Source organism: Rhineura floridana, chromosome 6 (assembly GCF_030035675.1).
Source record: "Rhineura floridana isolate rRhiFlo1 chromosome 6, rRhiFlo1.hap2, whole genome shotgun sequence".
In the NCBI taxonomy this organism is placed as follows: Eukaryota; Metazoa; Chordata; class Lepidosauria; order Squamata; family Rhineuridae; genus Rhineura; species Rhineura floridana.
In genome coordinates, this window is record NC_084485.1 from 29375064 (window position 1) to 29390520 (window position 15457).

The 15457-nt window shown below is 41.8% G+C and overlaps 1 protein-coding gene and 1 pseudogene across 2 annotated transcripts in view; both read left to right on the forward strand.

The window, feature by feature from the left end:
- The window catches only part of PEDS1 (plasmanylethanolamine desaturase 1), a 41904-nt gene that overhangs the window by 11300 nt on the left and 15147 nt on the right, over window positions 1–15457 (forward strand). For both annotated transcript variants that reach the window (XM_061631314.1, XM_061631313.1), the window contains exon 2: window positions 1218–1337. In XM_061631314.1, the coding sequence (XP_061487298.1) occupies window positions 1218–1337 (120 nt within the window). The remainder of the gene's footprint in view (window positions 1–1217; window positions 1338–15457) is intronic.
- Window positions 1776–1883, forward strand: LOC133388138 (5S ribosomal RNA; annotated as a pseudogene).

The following is a 15457-nucleotide window of genomic DNA, read 5'->3' on the forward strand; positions in this document are numbered from 1 at the left end:
ATTCTTTCACAGTATTTTTCTTTCCCTTACTACTACTCTTCTAAGTACCAGAAGGGTGGATGAGAAAACTATCTGGGCCCCAAAATCCTCGAGTTTCCTTCCCAGAGCTTCAAAGTCTCATGTGATTTCTTTGTAGCTGTGCATGGCAGTATCGTTTATTGCCACATGGATGTGAAGAAAGGGATACCTGTCAGTGGGCTTTATGAGGGATGGCAGCCCTTAAGTCGCATCTCTAATCCGTCCTCCAGTGAGACAGCATAGCTAGCAAGTCCATAGATCTTCTCAGCATACTGGGGGTTCAGTCCCACACAGTAGGGAATCTCTCTATGTTTGAGTGCAGCCTGTAGATTATGGGTTGTAATAGTTACATTTCCAACACTCTGTATAATAATAGTTGCATTCAAATGACATCTCAACCTTCTGGGATGTAATTGAGATTTGCTTATCAAACATAGTACAATATGTATAGTAACTCCAGGAAGGCTCAGAGTCTGCTGGAAACCTCCATTAAAACTCTACTGAGGCTCTCTTGTTCAACATCAAAAAAGTCTATTTTTTGTATTTTGAGGGGGTGGAGTAATGCAAGTTGCTGTTCTATTTTTAGTATATTCTATAATTCCAATACAAATACCAACACATTTTCTGTGCATATTTCAGATAAGATGCAACAGGTACTTCTAGAAATACTAATTTCAAAATCGTAATCTGATAGTACAGTTCTTTATGGGTAATGCCGCCCCCACCACCACTACTCAAATTTAAGAATCAGGCGCTCCATTGGGATAATCTGGTTGTATTTATGCAGTCTCTTTGCAACTCTCATAAGGGTACAAAAGATGACCAGAGCTGAGGAGCCTAGTTGAGGAATGCAAAATAAAGGGGAGGGTATGTTGAATGAAACTTGCTTATATTATTTTGCTCCCAGTAATAGCTCATAGCAGATAAGTTTGCTGCTTTGCTGCCAAAAACCTACTGCTTATGCTCAGAGACTATAAGGAAATTGCCCATCCAGCTGTCACTGCTTGTGAGCTTCACACATGCATATGCTGGGCCACTGTGGAACACAGAATGCCGGATTCGATAAGCCTTTGATCTGAACCAGCAGGTCTTTTCTTATGGTCACTATCGTTGTATTTCAAAATAAGCTAGAGGGGATGGGGGGAGTTTAATATTCTGTCAATCTACTAAATAAAAAATTACTTTTTTTTGTTAAACAGGGAAAAGACTGCAGGAATGGATTAGCGTCATCCTGTGTTTTTCTCTGATGTCTTTCAACTTCTACAATCTCCTCTTCTGCTTGAGACTGGAACATGCCTTCTCAATTATTGTTGGGATATGTAAGTATGAACTGGTTATATAATACAGTTAAGTGAATACTGAAGTGTGTGTTTTTCAGCTGAGCACACTTAGAATCTTCACTGCAGTTGGGAAACCTGATATGGCAGGGTTCCCACTTGGGAACATATATATGTAGCTTGAGAGACCACCTTATCCCTTATATACCAAGTAGGTCACTGTGATCTGTGGGAGAGCTGCTCCTTCAGGTCCCAAAGTTCTCAGAAGCCCACTCCACAGGTACTCAGAGCAGGCTTTTAGTGTGGCTATCCCTGCTCTGTGCAGTAGTATTCTTGTTGAGATGTGGCAGGTACCCACTCCACGTCCCAGAAACCACTGACAGCATTTTTGTTTGGACAAGCCTTCCCAGCTGGATGAATAGGTGTCTCTCATGGGTGTCTCTTCAGTATTGTTTTTTATCTGCTGCTATTTTCTGTTTTGACTATGGCCATACTACCTTGAACACATCTGATCTCAGAAGTTAAGCAGGGTCAGCCTGGTTAGTACTTGGATGGGAGACCACCTGGGAATACCGGGTGCTGTAGGCTTAGGGGAAGGCAATGGTAAACAACCTCTGAATAATACCTCTTACCATGAAAACCCTATGAATATATCCAAAAGATTAATAGGGTTGCCATAAGTCGTAATCGACTTGAAGGCATATAACAACAAACAGTTTTAAACTGTTTTAGCTGTTTTTATTGCATTTAGTACATCACCTTGAGGTGTGTGTGGAAAGTGATTAATAAATAAAATAATGATTATAGGGAGGCTTCTAAAGGCATTCAGCTGGGTGAGCTTAGAATTTCCTTTAGACCTTGATGCTCAGTATCTAAAGGCCTGAATCTTCCTTCTGCGGGAAGGGGTGTTTGGGGCAAGGCTGACGTGTGTGGCCCTTCTTTCTCTATACACATACATCTTGGACACCTGAAAGTGCGTTATAAGTTGAATATATGAGATCCAGTATGGTGGATTCCCCCCTCCCCCCAATACTTCCCCCCCCATAAATCTAGCTATGACATCCTACGGAAACGGTGCATTAAGCTTAAGCGTGCTGATTGTCTTGTACTCCAAGCATAAGATGAAAAGTCAAGTTGCAGAATTGAATTGGCAATTTTTTTAATGCTTGGAATAGCAATGGATCAAATTTATTCCCTGCCCTTCAGTAAAACTTCCCATAGTGACTTACAACATTTAAAAACAAAACAAAGCACATTTAAAACATACAAATTAAAATATTTATTTATTTATTTATTTGATTTATATCCCACCCTTCCTCCCAGCAGGAGCCCAAAATATACTAAGAACAATAATATTTCTGGTAGCAGCACATAAGTAACAAACGCAGCCATCATAATCAGTCAATCTATCCTTGCATTTGGGTTGGAGTCCACGTTTTCACCTGCCATAGCAAATGTGTTATCTACCTTTGGCCAGGCTGATGAGACCAGCTGCAGCCTTCCTCATCAACCTGGAGCTGGGGAGTGAGCATGGGCTGTCTAGGCAGCTGTGTTTTGTTTCACAGGGCTCTGCACAGTGCTAAGGAAGATCCCCCCCATCAGTTCTAAGCTAAAGAAGAAAGCTGGGGCTGGACGTTTTAGTGACTGGTTGTCAAAGTGCCTGAAGACAAACACTTTGTACAATACATTAGGGAGTACCAACATAAAATAAAATGGCCCAGAGTATGAAACTGAAGCCATGACCTGTATTATGAGAAGTTTTAACCAGAGCATAAAGAACTTACTGTAACTATTAAACGTGATTTTTAAATTTTTGTTTGTGTGATTGAAGAGCATCTGGTTGGAATAATAGAGCAAATTTTAAGAATCTGCTAGTTCTCTTGTTGGCAGCCTCTCTGCAACATTGTAGTTTGTTTGGAGAAACTAGAAATAAATGAGATCTATTCAGAGAAATGTCCCAAAGTACAGAATCCTTGAACTGGATGCCTCAACTTCTCACTTAATTCCTGTGTCTCCACACTGAAACAGAGAAGTGTGATGAAATTGGTTTGTTACCATACCTGGTGAATAAGGGGCTATAAGATCATTAATTAACTGGAAAAAATGCATTTGAAAGGCCGGCTTTAGCCCTTCCTCTGGACCACTCTACAGATGCTGTTATCTGTTTCTCAAGTAGCAAATGCTTAAAGTGAAGCAATTTGCCTGAGCTAAGTAAAATCTTTCAGAAGAATTGGTTGTGTAAATAATAATAATAATAATATTTTATTTGTTAGTCGCCCATCTGTCCGAATTAACGGACACTCTGGGCGACGTACAACAATATAAAATACAATATAAAACAATATACAGTCAACAAATCACAACATGAACATCAATTCATCCAAAACCATCTTTCAACTAATACAGTATAGAAACTAGTCCGCCCCAGAAATCCCATAGGCCTGCCTGAATAGCCAGGTCTTTAGGGCTCGGCGAAAAGCTTCAGTTTAGTGTTTAGTGCCAATATGCTTTGGGCCATCTGGTGGAAGTGTTCACAGTCTGATGCAACGAATGCTGCAAGGGTATGTCAGTTCGCTATATTCCCAAACTGCATTATGCTTACTGGAAAAACGGAACCATGTAGTCATCTGTCTATAGCTGAGCAAAATGCTGCTCATGTTGACGCTGCTTGCATAAGACACCTTGAAAACTAGGAACTCTGTAATGTGCAACCTACAATTGGGTTAAGTGAGAGATCTGAAGCAGAAGATATTCACATAACCATTGATGTAAGATCATATAAAGTCACTTCATTCATTGAAGTATTATTGGAATAATATGAATGTTATTGGAACCTTTCATTTTGAGAGCAGTAGCTGTGTGTTGACCCCAGCAAGAGAGGTTTTAGTGACTCCACTGACTACCTCTATTGAGTATCCTGTGTTGGTCTGGCTGGCAATATTTAAATTTCTGCACTGAGCTGTGCAGTCCAGAAAAGTGTTGCCATATCAGCACTTGACTCATTGAATTTTGCCATACATTTAATAACTTTTATTTGACCGGCTCTTTTGCACTTCAGTGTAAATTGTCAGTATTGTCTGTTCAGGGAAATCGTTAATGAGTGGTACTTAAAAGCGCAAACGTAGAAGGATCCTGTTTTCTATAAAAATGTGGTTCTTGGAGGTTGTGTACCTGTGTTTTGCTTTGGAGGCCAGACAATCCTACCTCCTTGGCTGTGTTTGTGTTACCAAGGGTGTTTTTGGCAGTGTCCTTTTTAAAATGGAATAGTTGACTTTCAGAGAAATGTTTCTGCAGTTAATGTCTTGGAATCTGTGGTGTGGACACTATACGAATGGAGTCATGCTTAATGAGCTTGCATTGGTGCAATTGATTCATCTCAGTTCAGCTCCCCCAGGAGCACCATTTTGTGCCTTGAACATTTTGGCTTTGAGATCTGGTTCTGGATGGGGTTTTATTAACAGCCTGTCTACGTGTGAATAGCAGCTATGGGGAAATCTGAGCAGCCTCAAGACTTGGGGATGGGGTCTTCACAAAAATGACTTCTCTGAAGCTATTACTTGCATTTCAAGGAAACATTCCATTGAGCAGCATCAGAGGTGATTTTGGTAGGGGCTGTCGCACAGTGAGAAACTTCTGCTCCACCCTGCAACCAGGGTCCTGAGGCTGTTCAGATTTCTTTTGCAGCTGCTATTTTTTTAAAAATACATGTTAATTGCATTCATTCAACACCCCATCCAGATTGTATTACTTTTTGCATTTCATTACCATTTAACCCCATTGTTTACCATTTTCCTGTATCTACTAACCGAGGACATTTATATAATTTATTACCTGTCCTCTGCTATAAGGTCCCAGGGCAGGTTAAACAGGAAATAGACAATTATAAAATAAGTAAAAAAAATAATAATCATAAAACAAGAAAATGCTATAAATTCATGCATCTGCTGAAGTGAGCTCTGGTCCTCGGAACTTATGTCATAATAAATTTGTTTCATCTTTGTTTTGCTGAAACAGACTAACATAGTCTTTGGAATTTGTTTACACAGGGTATCTGTTCTAGAGTAGAACAGGTTTAATAGCTTGTTCTGGGATATTGTACAATGGAATAAAATGCAACAATGCATTCCGTGAGTATCCAGCTGCTGGCCAAGTGTAATTTCCTCCTGTTTTTAGGAGAGTCTTTTTTTATCTTGGATCAGTCTTGCTTGTAGAAATACAAATAAAAGATCCATCAACTGCTTCTACTTCTTATTCACATGAATTGATATCAGGTATTTCTCACATCCATGGTGATAAGGTCCTTAATCTCTTTATCAGCTCAGCTGTTAATGGATAAGGTCGGCAATTTACTGATAATATTTAGGCAGTAGTCAATGATTAAAATAGTGGAGTTGAGATTCTGTGTAAATGGAGCTTTCTGGCAACCACTGATGGTCTAGTTCTTAAAAAGTTACCTGTGGCCTGGATCCAAAGACCAGCTCGTTGCTTACACCTAAGGAATTCCCCCAATGCCATATGGCAAACTGAATTTCTAACTGTTAGGACCCCTTAAATAGTGCTACTGAGCAGTATTGCTGTGCATTCTGTATGCTTGCATTCACTTACTAGGAAGCTGTTCCATAAGCTGTTGAGCAAAATTAAAACATTTGAGATTAAAAGGCTGGTAATAGCTCAGTACAGGATTATAAGCACCTGCTATTAAACTTCAATAGCAATGACTTTTTTGTTATATTGCGCTAAAGCAAATATAAGAATCTTGACTTTTAAGTGATTCATTTAAACTCATCCTGAGGACTATTGTTCATTCCCTTTCTAGCAGCTGAGATAATCTGTGCATCTAAAAACCTCTTGCAGTGAGTAGCCATATTACAGCAGAACTTTGTTGTCTCGTATGGGCATTAATGGATTGTAGGGAGCTAAACGTGGATTTATAGTCTGCAGAAGAGAGGCATGTTGACAAGATTGTGTGAGAGAGTTCATAACCTAAAGTTCCGCCTATTTTTATTTTGATATCAAATGGGCAGTATTTTTAATGCTCCTTTATCTCTGGGGTTTCAATTGGGAAAGAGAAACATGGTCAAAACGTGCACACACTTAATTATTTAATTACACTTAATTAAGGCTTCAGCTCTGAGGTACAATATTTATCTCAGCAGGGCAGCTGTTCTGCCCTTTTTGGCAAAGTTTAAGAACCATGCAGTTGCTTCACAGGTGGTTTTGCAGTAACTGTTCACTTGCCAGATAATTTTCTAATGAGGTTGAAAATAATGGGATGAAATGCCATACACTTTAAACTCAAAGGTGTCCTAAAGCAGGTGTTGCATGCTAGTTACAGATCACTTGCTTCTAAAATGAATTTGGCAGGACGAAGCAGGCTACTTGGTTTTTAGGAAAGCATAATTTAAATGTTGATGCTAAGGCGCTCCTCAGTGGTGCTGTTGCTGTCTGTCACAGCTTTGTAGGGATGGAGTTCTCTCGCTCCAAGAAGCCCAGGCACTAGTAACATGTGCATAGTTGTGAGAATGCAAGTATGCTACTCTTTCCATTCCACTACACTTTGTGTCTGTGTGAGACCTCCATATTGACTAAACAGCAAACAGTTTCTGCATTTTGTGCTGCCCCTCAACTAGAGAAACTACAGACTCTAAGGCAGACTTCAGCAACCTGGCACACTCCAGATGTTCTGCTCTAAAGTCTTAGACTGAGGCTGATGGGAGCTGTAATCCAAAATATCTGGAGGGTGTCAGGTTGAAGAAGGCTGCTCTAGAGGGTCTTGTTCTGCAGTGCCTGTTAGAAAAGCTGTTGCATCCTGTGTGATATGAGTGGACTTAGTTTAGAATAGTTCTCTTGACATTTGGCATGTTATGATATCCTAGATCATATTGCTCACAGAATTCTTTCCTCTGACCCTTCTGCAGTGTAGTGAGATCAAAGTGAAATAAGATGGCTGCTGTCTAGAGATGTAGGCACTGGTGAGGTTGTTGGGCAGGGAGAGAGAACTCTGGTGGGTTTTTTTCTCTATTCAATTTGTTAGTCTCCTTATACAGAAAAGTCTCAAAGATAAAAGCATACCCCGAAATATAACAATAATAGAAGCAGAACAGCACCATCACCCAAAATATCATGGAAAAAATAATCATTGATATTACTAAAAGAAAACAAAACAAAACTGGACTTGTGTAGGGGGATGAACAAATGTGGACATTTAGGAAAATGTCATTGTTGACAAACAGGTTGGGGTAGAGAGTTGGCTTTGGGTGAAATATTCTCTGAGGCAAATTCTCCGCATAGCCTATATATGCTTAAAACTAAAGGGGGCATTCACTTACTGCAGTTTTATAGGATCTTGTGATATAGGAGACAGCTGGTATAGCACAGTGGGGAGGAGAGCCTGGCTGGGAGTCCAGAGTCTGTGAGTTCAAATCCCTGCTCCTGTCTCCTGGGTGTCGAGGGCCAACTAAAGATCACCCCCACAGTGAGTGGCTCAGGGGTTATGTACCCTGCCACCTGTGCAGCCGTGGGCAAGCTGCATAGTCCCAAGGAGCCCAGTTGCCCCCCAGCTAGCAGTTGCGGACAAGGAAGAGTCTGGCTTGTGCAGCTGTGGCAAGCTGAGCAGGCCCTAGGCAGCTGGGGAGGACTAGCCTCAGAGGAAGGCAATGGTAAACCCCCTCTGAATACCGCTTACCATGAACACCGTATTCATAGGGTCACCATACGTCGGGATCGACTTGAAGGCAGTCCATTTCCATTGTGATATAGGAATTTGGTCTCAAGAGGGTGTGCATCCTCCAAGCTGAGCCCAATACCCCCATTTTGAGCTATAGGCTTCCCTTCAACCTAACTCCTGGCCTTGGCCATCAGAGATCTTTTGCCTTTGGTGCTCTCTGCAGTCAGTGGTTGGGGGCAGCATAGAAGTGCATCCCTCTGCCCTTGCCTTTGGGAGCAGGTCTGAGTCTCCTCAAATACACTCTCCTTTTTTACCCTAGGGGTCACCATGCCTGTAATGATCTGTTCTTGTCCTCTTCTACCTTTTTCTTTTGGTTTTGGCACATCCACAAGTTAGCCGTCTACTGTATTTATAGCATTTGAGTTATGCCCCCCCAAGGTGGCCTATAAATATTTGTATGTGTAAATAAATCTTGTTTTCCAGACTCCAGCACGGTAAGCGGTTTACAAGGCAGTTTAAAATATCCATTTAAAATACCAATAGAAAAGTTACATAAAAAACCAGTAATTTTAAAACACTCATACCTAACCAAAATCTTGTGTCAGAATTGTAGTCCAAAACATCTGGAGGGTCCCATGTTGGCTAACCGTGCTGTAAAATATACAGTAAAACCATAACATTGAGCCAGCAGCTAAACATGCAACATTGGACTAAAACATTACACAACTTAGAATCATAGAATAGTAGAGTTGGAAGGGGCCTATAAGGCCATCAAGTCCCCTTGAGGTGCTTGGGGGAAATTGTAATTTTGGTAACAGGTGCACCTCCATAGAAGAGGGCATTCCATAACTAGGCATCAACATTTTTAAAAAAGCCCTCTTTATTGTTACACAATGTACTTTTGTTTGGAAGGCACTTGGAGACTTCCTGCTTAAGCTCTTCCCCAAAGAAAAGGCAGGCAGGTACTCAAATGGTTTCATCGATTTTAAAACATCTGCCAGGAAACTTCGAAACTTCGAAACTTCAGTGCCAAGTGATGTCAAGTGTTGTGAGGTTGGACTACTTTAAAACGCCTGACCCTTGAGTATTTTCTCTCTCCTTAGGCAAGCCTACTCTTGGATCATTTAAACACACATTTTGGAAGAGGACTTGTCTGGTATATCTTCCGCTCAATAGCTACCTGATTTCCCCTTGGCTGCAACAACATGGTTTCAAATTCTGTTGTACGAGTGTCTACTTCTATGCACTTTATTAAGCAGTGTTTTGGCCCACAAAAGCCTTTGTCATAATATCTTCATTAATCTTTAATGAACGTGCCTCAAGATGATTTCATCATATTTTTGCAACAGGTTAACGCAGCTATCTCTGGAATTTAGGTTTGTGGAGTGATACTCTTGGGGGTTCCCAAACTGTCTGTGGACCACCAGTGGTCCATGAGCTTCATTCAGCTGATCCACAGCATGTCTGTGAGGAACACTAACAATTTGAATTCTGTGGAATTCAAATTGTAATATAATGAAATGCAGTATAAGGAATAAAAAGAAGCAATGAAAATGCAATCATACGGCATCTAGCACAGCACATTACAATGGCTACAACAAACAGAAAAACAATTAAGTGGTCCACCAACACCCTCAGCAGTTTTCAAGTGGTGCACGGGGAGGGGAGGGGGGTAATTGGGAACCACTGCTCTAGGGATATGTGGGGTAGTCCCCTCAATTGAGCTGCTATAATAGAAAGTCTAAAAGGAGAAGCTGCTTCAGAAGGCTGTGGTATTTGGGTATTATTGTGGGTGCTTTGGTAGGAAAAAGAATTCCCAATAGTTAAGTATCTATTTTTTTTAAAAAATGATCTACTACTAGGTACTAGAAGTATCTGCCATTCTCATGCCTTTTCCAGCACTAGTCGTTTATGGCATTTCCTTGATATTGCAAACAAAGGGATGAAGAACAAATTTAAAAGGCCAAAAATCACCAGATGCATACACATCCCCTTTCTGGATTTGATACCCTAGAGCAGTATTTGTGTTCCTTTGTTTGGTGGGGGGGTTTTGCATTGAACTTAGTTTGTCTTTTAACTTCCCCACCTGTGCTTCTAAAACAAAATGATGAGCTTTTTTGTTACCAGCAGATACAGTGTAATAAAAAAAAAAACTAGGGGTGGAATCCACTGAAGTAGTTCTGTTAGCACAAGGATTTCTGTTTGTAGAGTGGAACTTCACCTCCCTCTCCTGTCCCCACACGCCCTCCCCAAGTCTGCTCCGGAGGGTTGGGGGCAACCTCAGAACAGATTTAATGGGTACACAGAGAAAAGAGAGGGAGGGGAAGTTTCATTGCGCAGCTAGAAGTCCTTGCGCTAATGGCCCTACTTCATTGGATACCATCCTAAATACTTGGTGAGCTGGGCTGACTTTTGCAGCATGTACCTATTATTATTATTATTATTATTATTAAATTCATTGCTTTTCTCACAAAAGTTACCCAAAGCGACATACATTACAAGCAGTTAAAACACAATCAAGCAACCCTAAAAACACACCAGTACAAAATAAAGTATAGGGCTATAGGTTCTGCCCCACTAAAAGAGGCCACCAGTAGCTAAGGCCACACATGCTAAGGACCAAAAACCTGGTTAAAGAGGAAAGTCTTTGCTTGGTGCCTAAAAACAGATAAAGATGGTGCCAGATATGCCTCCCTGGGGAGACCATTCCACAACCTTAAAATTTGGTTTAAGTGTCAAGAATGAACCATTCTCTTTCAGTAGCATATTCAGCTCGCTGCTGTTGGCTATTTCCTGCAGGTTTCCTTGCTTTTGAGTTATATCAAACATGATGGGTTTTTTGTTTTTATTGTATTTATTGGAATTATATATCACTGGCTCTTACGTTCATACAGATGGAGAAACAGCATCAAAATAAATAAAACTATTTCATTTAAATACAACTTAGGGGAAAAAACCCAACCGTATACTATATAATTACATCAGCCAAGTGCTACTTTAGTCAAATGCTTTGAATGAATAGTCATATTTCTCCCTGGTGTTGAAAGAGGGAGCTGCTTCTCTTCCCCCCCCCCCGGGTCCCAACACTAAAGTTAATGGCAGCCACCTCCAACCTGGTGCCCCTTAGATGTTTTGGGCTTTAACTCTCATCAGCACTAGCAAGCGCAGCTTTGCTTGCTGTGCTTTTTTGTTATCACCAGGGGCTGGTGGGAGTTGGAGTCCAAAACATCTGGAGAGCACCAGACTGGGGAGGGCTGGTTTAGTATTTATGGTATTTGAGTATTTATTTATTAAATGTATATACTGTCCTTCATTTTACAGCATAGAAAATAACAAACAATATGTGGCAATACTTAACATAATATCCATACCGTACAAAAAATAAAGCAATTATAATAAATGTATAATAAAATACAAAATCTTAGATATAACTCTAAAGCATAGTACATATGTAACAGTAACAACCTAAGAAAGAAAGGAGGGGAATATCAGGAGCAGGGTACATACAACATAAAAACAATGTACAAGTACATAATCTATTATGTATAAACAGTAGTGCTTAATTCCTTGCTCCTGCCCTCACAAATCCTCCCAGCTCTTACCTGGGAGCTTTCCTCACTGGCTCCAGTCTCTCACCCTGGGTGATCTCCACTTCTGGCACAGGGTCCTTCCTCCCTTTCTTTGCCACTTTCATGAGTAGTCATGAGACTTTTAAAGGGAAAGTCCTTAATGCAGGGGTGGGAACCTGTGGCCCTTCAGATGTTGCTTGGCAACAGCTCTCATCATCCCTGACCGTTGGCCATGCTAGCTGAGGCTGATGGGACTTTGAGTCTTGCAAGACTTGAAGGACACCAGGTTCCTCATCCCTGCTGTAATGATAGAAGCTCACTGCAGACAGTATTCTTGTTTCCTGTCAGCAACGTGGTTTTTGTCCCAGCTGCACTGCAGAGTCTGGCTAGAAACCAGTGGCAGCAACAGGCAGTGAGGAAAAGTTAGCAACTGCATCATCCTGGCAATTGACAGCAGCTAAGATTAAAGCTGTGCTGAAAGCAGTTTCGGAGAAGGGTGGGCAGTGATGATTGCAGAGGGAGGGGAATGTTTGTTGTGTTAGGACCTGGAGGGTTGCAGTTGCAGTTGGAGGGGAGTGAAGTCACGTGGAAAGCTAGCGCAGGCATACGAGGACGGCACAGCAACTTTGGGGGACTGAAAGCACATGCTATGCTTCAGAAGAATCCCTGGGTTTTCCATGAGACCGTGCCAATCCTACCAGTTTTGCTCATGAGGCAACATTGGGAAGTTCGACACTGAATGCTCTGTTGTTTGTAGGCAACAGTGAATCTATTACTGTGCTTGAAGCATGAACATGTTGACAAAAGACTTGTTCATTCACAAAGGAGGCAGGATGAATTATACGGAGACCTTAGTGAGAGCTTTCAGTTCCAAGTGTGGACTTGATGGAGGGGTCCACAAACGTCCAGAACATAGGAAGCTTCCTTGTACAGAGTCGATACAGCTCACTGTTGTCTACACTGACTGGCAGTGGCTCTCAGGGTTTCAGACAGGAAACATTCCCAGCCCTACCTGGAAATGCCAGCAATTGAGCTACCACTGAGCTATGACCATTCTAAGTCAGCATGACTTAACAGCAAGTGCCCATTTATCCTTGCTAACAATTCCTTGAGCCCTCTAGCAAGCAGAGAGGGCTAGAGGAGAGGCAGTCTTGCCTCCCTTGCACAGATACTTGAATAAGGAAAGAATTAGCAGAAGGAAGTGAGAACCTGTTTGAAGTGCCTTGGAGGGCTTGCCAGTGGTAAAGGGGTGCTTGCTTATGTTAAGAAGGCAAGTGGAATGGTGACTTTAGACTGCATGATGGATTGGAAAGGTTTGTCATATGATGGAGTAAAGTTAAAGCTAGCATGTGGCCTTCTGGTGTGCGGTTACCAGATCTCTTCCTAGATGGGATCTTTCTGCTAGCAAATGTATGAAGAACACTGAAGTTACCTTGGTCAGATTAAAAGTTTTGTTTTTTGAGAGCAGTCCACTCTTTCCCAGAAGCTTTATACCATATCAAGCCAGATCAGTATGGTGGGGGCCCCTTTTCCTCCTCTACAGAAAACGTGATCGGAAGAAGTGTCTCCTGGCCTGTGTCACCATGGTGATTGCTTGCGTGTTGGCTTCCTGTTCAGCCCTTCGCTTCTGTTCAGAAATGCCTGTAGTGACAGCTCATGACTAGTAGGAGAAACTAAAGCAGAGGGCTTAATTTGGAGAAGATAGTTCTGGATCAGGATGAGAGTGGCTCTGTTACCTTGTCTCCAAGTCTGGCTAGTGTGGCAGCCTTGTTCTTGACATAGCTATCAGCTGATACAACAGCCTTGTTGACCTTTATCATCCATGTAGGTTTATTGTGTGTAGGAGTAGGATTGCAGCCTCTGACTCTGCCCTCTGCCTCTAGATATTTAGTGGAAGTCTAACTAGAGCCCTATGCACATACTGCTGTACACTTGATCAGGGGTCATAAGAACTTAAGAAGAGCCTGCTGGGTCAGGCCAGTGGCCCACCTTGTCCAGCTTCCTTTTCCCACAGTGGCCAATCAGTTGCCCATAGGAAGCCTGCGAACAGGACCCGAGCACAAGAGCACTCTCCCACTCCCCACCCTGGTTTTCAGCAACTGGTATTCAGAAGCATCCTGCCTCCAACTGTGAAGGCATTATGAATTTGTCTAATCCTCTTTTAAAGCCATCCAAGTTGGTGGCCATCACTGCCTCCTCTGGGAGCGAGTTCCGTAGCTTAACTCTGCGCTGTGTGCTTCCGTTTATCTGTCCTGAATCTTCCAGCATTCAGCTTCAATGGATGTCCACGAGTTCTCGTGTCATGAAAGAGAAAAACTTTTTGTTATTCTCTCTCTCCCCCTGTCATGAATAATTTTATAAACCTCTATCATGTCACCGCTTGCTCACCTTTTCCCTAAATTACAAAGCCTCAAATGCTGAACCTTTCCTCATAGGGAGTTGCTCCATCCCCTTCATCATCTTGGTTCCCAGTTGTGCATGTCAGGCTTGGTCCAGACTTTCCTATAAGCCTGTGAAGGATGGGGTGGAACCAGCTGGTGCTGTGCTGCTCCATCTAAGGAGATTATGATGGTTTGTCCCAAAAGATGTTGTTGTGGAGGTTAGGGCCTAAGGCAAAGAGCTCGAATTATGAGAGAGAGGATCTCAACCAAACATAACTTCCTGACAGTACAGCTGTTAGGCAGTGGGACAGACTGCCTTAGAATGTGGTGGACTCTACTTCATTAGAGATCTTTAAGCAGAGGCTGGATGATCTCCTATCAGATGCTATAGCACAGTGATGGGGAGCCTGTATCTCTTTAGATGCTGAATTAGAGCTGGGATAGTAAATGTGGTGTTCTCCAGATGTTCTACAACTATAACTCCCAGCATCCCTGACCATGCTGGCTTAGGGCTATGGGAGTTTGTCTAACAACATCTGAAAGGACACTCCCCATCACTGCTGCAGCAGATTTCGTGCACTGGCAGGGGCTTGCACTGGTTGACCTTTGAGGTCCTTCTCAACTCCATGATTCCCTGTGTTCATATTATTAAAAAGGTAGCTGCTGTTTTAATAGAAGGGGAGTTCTTGACTTCATTAAATATTTGATCAGTCAATTGGCATTCCAGCCTAACTTCAGAGGGCTCCCTTGGCTTTCTCCATATAGTGTTCCCAGCTTTAACACTTTTATATTCCCGTATTATAGGTTATCTATGCATATATTTCCTAGCAGATCATTTCTAAAACCCCGATTGTGATTTTCTATGTTTAGCTGAGTTTCTGATCTGATATTCTACTGGTTGAATTTTTCACATTTTTTTCACTCAAAGCAGCTGTAGCATGTAAGGCCTGCAGAGAACACTAGGAAACCTGCTGAGTCACTTTGCATCAGTAGTTCCAGAGAATCGTACACAAATTCAGTTTAGAGTCAATCTCAGGTCATGAGCTGCTGCTAAATTGTGTCAGACTTCCTCATCCCTGACACATGAATCATGAGACTCCCTAGGTGATTATTTGCTGTACTGCGGAATAAGTGCCCAATTCAGGTGAGGGTGACTCTCATAATTCCCTGTCCAGTAGTTGGCAAGCTTTTCTTGCTTTGTAAGTAGTTAGCAAACTAGAATATTTTTCTTGTTCCTTTTCCTGAAGAGAGGTGAGACTGAGATGTGAATGGGCGAAGATATCTTAATTTGGAGCCTTCATGCATATTTACTCTTGCAAGTTGAATAGCAGAGACCTTTTAAGCTTCTGTGTTTATGAATTAGGGGCAAACTATAATTAAGCATGTACTCCCATTAAAATGAATGAGACTTAAAAGTGACTAGTTTCGATTGAACCATGTCTTGTCTATTACCCTGTTGTAATAGAGCTTAATACAAAATGGTATGGGGAAGGCATTAGTAGTATGAACGGGTAAGCTGATGTTTTTCTATTCATCTGCTGATGT